Raw genomic sequence first — 6239 nt, 5'->3', positions numbered from 1 at the left:
GAACGCTATTTGAACGCTGGATAAACAATCAGTTCGGAGTGTTTCAAGAGTTATTATGTTCTTGTGTTACGTCGGTAATAAGAAAGATCAACCTATACTTCTTGTAAGTATTGTTATCAGCATATATATTATATTATCTGACTGAACGGTTAGTAAACGCTGAATAAAGAATGAGCGAACGGTAGAGCGCAAGTGAACACACGGTGGGAGCTTTGTTACCTGTAAGCGCAAACGGAACGAAACGGAGAGCGCAAGTGAAAATGGAAAGGGAAAGTAAAACGTTCCAGGGACTGTAGTCAACAATTGTACTTTATTTGTTCAACTATTAGTACATTTTAGTAGAATTTTACTTTTTGAATATATCGCTGACTTAAAAGCGATACAGCAAGCGATACATATTGATTCTATATCATATGCATAAGTTTCTTGTTTGAAGAACACTTCAAATATTAACGTTAGAATTAAATACAAGGTACATGTAAGAAAAGAAAGATTGAAAGCAAATATTTGAACGCTGCTTTATTGAACAACATCTTACTTTCATTAAAGACAGAAAAAAACTTAGACAATTTTGAATTTCCAAATGCGAACTCCAGCAATTGCATCACCCATGAAAGCGTCTTTCTCATTTAACCACAACTCAAAGCGAACGCTGTCAACAGTGACGCCATCTTGTTTCATCATCGGCCATTTTAAAATGGCGTGATAAACATCTTTATCCTTTATCTTGTATGTATCTACATATTTCAAATATTTATCATGGATAGTCTCTGTAGAATACGGGTAACGTGACGCGAGGTTGACCACCTTCTTGGTGTTGTTAACGTTTAAACCAACGATAAAGAACTCTCTCACGACATCGTGGTATTCGCAGTTCTTTGCTGTTCCTATGTATTCGGTCTGAAAGGTGCTCTCTACCTTTTCTATTCCGATTTCGCAGCTATTTTCGATGAACCTTGTTTGAGAGCGATTAGCGTAGTTGTAGTTAAACATCACCAGCAAAGTTTCCTCCGTGGAGTTTGAATGCAGGGTTAGCCAGCTGTCGTAGTTGGAGTGACTGTTTCTCATCTCGGCCTCATATTCCAAGCCCCATCGTTGAAACTCTGAAATAAGAATGATTTATAATTTTGCTATTAATGTAACATAGCGAATTTGTCGATATTAATGTGCATTAAAGTACATCATAATTGAAATACTATCACCAGTTTAGAAGTTTCAAATTTTACATTATTTAACCAAAAATAGCTTTTAAAAATATTTGGAAAGGTAAAAATTGTAAAACCCCAGGCGGAATTCGAACACATGACATACAAATTCGTAGTATACCATCCAAACCACTGCGCTACACTGATATGTGACAGAATTGGGAAAGAAACTACTTATATCTACATTTGGTTTTATTGTGTATTAAGATAAACAATGCGTCACAACATGGAAGTGTCACATACTACCTTAATACAAATTCTTGTTGTTGATGGATTTTCCAAAAACATAACTGATGAAAAGATATATTGTTAGTTGTGTAGGTGAACGAAATGTGAGAGCCAATAGATCCAAAAGTGCTTATTTGTATACTGTGGAATCATTCAAATTCATGGGGCCAATTTTCGTGGACTGTTGGTATTTTACTTATTCGTGGGGATCTAATTTCGTGGGTGCGTCAGGTTTCCCTTGTAGTAATAAAGAATACTCTGTCTAATTTTTTTCGTGAAGGATATAAATTCGTGGGCAAGGACTACCCACGAAAACCACGAACATTGAGTCACCGCGAATTATAATGATTCCAGAGTACTTAATAGAGTATGGTTAAATTGGTTTAAATTTTGTGGATTTAATTTTTTTCTAAGACATGCTGTCTTGTTAAGTCAATACTCCTGCTTTTCCTGCTTTGATAAAAACCTAGTTCAAATCTGCCATAATCAAAAGCACCCAATTTCTATTTAATGTATCACTGCATAAAAGCTACTTTAAAGATTTCAAGTTTTCAATGACAATGTTTAAAATATTTAGCAAAAAACTATTGAAATCAACATGCCCCTAAATATATATGTCCCACTCTTTGAAACGAGAATATCTCCCACCCGCCTATATACCGATTTCAGAAGGATCAAAGACAGCCTAATTATTACTTAAACATGTATTATTTTTCTAGACAAAGATATGTTCTTTAAACAACCAAAACTATTGTATATCAAACTGTATTCAAAAATAGTTTTTAAAGAAATTATGATAATTTGAAATCATATATTTATTTTTTACAGGGAAAAACAACAGCTTTTCAACAATTATCAAAAAGAAATCTTTCATGCACAAGCATATAAAAATATTGTTCTAAAAAAAAAGTTGACCTACTATTTTGGAATGAAATTAATTCGTCGCCATCAAATTTTGCCTCTGTATCTGGAGGCCCAGTAAATCGCCCAAAATAGTTGGATTGTTGACCAAAAGATTCAGTGCTCAAATATAAAGTCTGAAATGACGTTTTCTGGAGTTTTCTTATAATTTCAGCTTTCTGTAATGTATGACAAGAAGACAAATGATCAGACTCTTGACACTCACTTTATAATCGGTTAATAAACATAATATCTTCCCTCTAAAGCGATTCAAGCTCACGTCAAATATGTATCGTATTCTTCAAAAAATACCATGAAATCTTGTCTCGTGAATGAATGTTTAACGATCAAGATCAAGATTTGAATTTATATCTAGGAAAAATGTTGTACCTTTCATTTGATATACCAGAAAAAAGACACATTATTGCTGATTATACCTAATTTTTCTTCACTTAATATCAATCAATATATCATATAGATAAGTTTAAAAAAGATACAAAACTTACAGAGTACTGCCTTCCCACTAGAAAAAATACTAATGGTACCAGTAGATACAATCTCATCATGCCCATGTCTCTACACAATAACTAGCCACAGTATCTCAACACTGCGAAAATATTGTGAAGAGAGGAAAACAGCAGCTTCGAATTTTAAATACGATCACAGTGCACAATTGATGTAGTGAGATATCAACTTTTCAAATTGTTCAGGGGAATTTGAAATGAATTGCAATTGACATTTATCAAACCAAAATTGGATAATTCAAGTAATCATTACTGTAGGACTGAAATTATGTTCACATCATTATAGTTTTACAATGCAAAGGTCATCAAATTAATTCAATATTTAACAACGTTCATAAGCTAACTATGTAAAGTTCTAATGTGAAGGGTTGCACAATTTTATGAACGTCCAATGTATAAAAGAAAAGGTCGTTATACATGTGGTTTTTTTTAGTATGCCCTCTTTAGGGAATAAAGCCTTTTACATAGCAGGATTAAATATCAGAGAACAATATTTGTAAAATATGTGATAGTTTGTTTGTTTTCTAAACTTCTTCTGTAATTATACTTCTTTTTTTTAAAGGGCATGCAATAATATGATATATATGTAGATCCAATAACATATTTCATTTTCATTCATAAGGATGACGGCCCAATTCATTTCTAAAGTAGTTATTTTCATGACAATTTATATGATTTAGAGCTCTTAACGATATCCAAAAATCAGTAAAAAGATTATAAACTTAATTTTTAATGTTTTAGTAGAAATCGTATTAAACATTGCTTGTATTACTTCTCTTTTTTAATAAAACATAACGGAATGGGGGTTCTTGTGAGAAAAAGAACATATCTTTAAATAATTCTGCACTAGAATTTCTTCGAAATTAAAAAACGATACTAATATTATGATATTAAAATAATACTATTTTAAAAATGACCATATCATCGACGTAATAAGATTTTAGCTTTTAAAGATGATCAAATCACAAGAAAGATAATATTCCTGTTATGCATATTTTAGTTGTTATCAGTATTTTTTATTGTACTCAAATTCAAACTTGTCTGACGCTATTAGGGGAAAATCACTTCGTCAATATGAAGGAAACTTCTTTTTCAAAAGAGATCTGATATAACAAATGAGCGATATATTTGTGATAGTGGGTTGTCCCAAAAATAAACAAGTCCACTTCAGGGTCTTCATTTTTTCAGATGATAAAAGGATTAAAGGATTAAACCCTGTAGTATAATTAATAGATACCAGCATAAAAATGACCATTGTTTACAATAAGTGTCCGCATAAAAATATACAATCATATTCAAAGATATATTCATGAAATACATTACTACTCAGAGTTTACTAATCAAACTATTTGTAAAGATGGATAACTCTGATTATAATGCATCATACTTTCAGGGTCTAAAATAGTTACTGCATTGAAAAGAATTTACAAAAATATAGAAATATGCTCTATATCATTATCAATATCAATATTTGATTAAATAAAAACAAACTTTCAATATAGCTCCTTTGTAGATTACATTATTTTAAGATACATATAATAAACATAACAATATAACTTTGCAACGATCGCCTGTCTATGAAACAAGTTATGAACATCATTTTCAGGTCGATTTATGACTCAAAAACATCTACAAGAGTGTCTCAAACGTTTGTAAATGACAAATATTCTTAAGCACAGACAGTTTACTTTATTTTTAATTCGAGAATTTAAGCGAAATTTGATGCAATGATTTGTTCACTGGCTCAAACTCTGTAAGCTGATTCATGTCAATGGCAATAAACAACTTGAGGAAATATCATTTGTGTATGTCTAATAATGTTGAAAAGCGTATTTTAGCATGTTGAATTATACCAAGAAAGCCACAAATTGCATTATATAAAGTGCGCATTGATGACGAAAAACAGATATGTAATGCTTCATAATCTATTTTCGTTGAGTTTTAATGTTGTAACAATCACTAGCTTGAGTTCCCTAACTAAATATCTGCGCAAAGCAAATTAGGTCAGTCGTCTTTATTTGAATGCATTGACAACACAAAAGCATTGTTAATCGTTTTTCATTACATCTAAATGTTAGATTTATTTCGTAATAAGATTTTAGCTTTTAAAGATGATAAAATCACATAAAAAATAATATTCCTGTTGAGCATATTTTAGTTGTTATCAGTATTTTTATTGTACTCAAATTCAAACTTGTCTGACGCTATTAGGGGAAAATCACTTCGTATATATAATGGAAACTTCTTTTTCAAAAGAGATCTGATATATCAAATGAGCGATATATTTGTGATAGTGGGTTGTCCAAAAAATAAACAAGTCCACTCCAGGGTCTTCATTTTTTTCAGATGATAAAAGGATTAAAGGATTAAACCCTGTAGTATAATTAATAGATACCAGCATAAAAATGACCAATGTTTACAATAAGTGTCCGCATAAAAATATACAATCATATTCAAAGATATATTCATGAAATACATTACTACTCAGAGTTTACTAATCAAACTATTTGTAAAGAAGGATAACTCTGACTATAATGCATCATACTTTCAGGGTCTAAAAAAGTTACTGCCCTTGAACACAATTTAAAAATTTAGAAATTTACTCTATATCATTATGAATATCAATAGTTGATTAAATAAAAACAAACTTTCAATGTAGCTACTTTGTAGATTACATTATTTTAAGATACATATAATAAACATAAAAATATAACTTTGCAACGATCACCTGTTTATGAAACAAGTTTTCACAATCCTGTTTACTATGATAGTGGTAGTACTCTCTAACTACAAATACTAAATATGGTAACAATAGCTAACCTTTCACATTTAATAGAAATGAGATACTATAGCTTGGATATCAAAACTATGAATTACTGGTATACTTTATATTATACATTCTTTCATAAATAAGATATTGTAACCTCAAAAAGTAATGTTAGCCAAATGTAACAATTAACAGATATTACCATTATTATCTATCAAATTATTGATTATAGTTTAAGAATACCAAAAAAGAACACTTACTACAACTGACTGCTTTCAGAATGTTGGGCAAATAAACAAATATGCTAAATTGTATCTTTAAGAAAAGAAAATAGGTCCTTCTCAAATGAAGCCTAGCCTTAGTCTGTCACAAAGATTACTAAGTTACAGCGGCATTAGGGCTATTAAATATCAGAAGCCACTACAATAGGTAATTGAATAGTGATTACTTGATAGGTGCATTAAAGACAAGTTATAGGGATAGTAGTCTGTTACTAAATATGTACATGCAAGATAAGGAATGAAATGTAGAATGATGATGATGTTGATGATGAAATATGAATTATTTGCATCAAAGTACTTATTATTATTAAATGCACCCTATTACATATTTAAG

General features: G+C 30.5%; 1 protein-coding gene across 1 annotated transcript; it reads right to left on the bottom strand.

Annotated features, from left to right (window-relative positions):
* Positions 1-504: 504 nt before the first annotated feature.
* Positions 505-2997, bottom strand: LOC128172125 (uncharacterized). Its single transcript, XM_052837891.1, has 3 exons — positions 2840-2997; positions 2353-2512; positions 505-1103 (listed from the first exon to the last, which is right to left on the bottom strand). The coding sequence occupies exons 1-3, from the start codon at positions 2903-2905 to the stop codon at positions 562-564; spliced, it is 768 nt and encodes a 255-aa protein (XP_052693851.1). The 5' UTR covers positions 2906-2997; the 3' UTR covers positions 505-561.
* Positions 2998-6239: the final 3242 nt, after the last annotated feature.

This window comes from Crassostrea angulata, chromosome 2, assembly GCF_025612915.1.
Source record: "Crassostrea angulata isolate pt1a10 chromosome 2, ASM2561291v2, whole genome shotgun sequence".
Classification (NCBI taxonomy): Eukaryota; Metazoa; Mollusca; class Bivalvia; order Ostreida; family Ostreidae; genus Magallana; species Magallana angulata.
The sequence above is the reverse complement of the archived record's forward strand: the minus strand, read 5'-3'. Positions and strand labels throughout refer to the sequence as shown.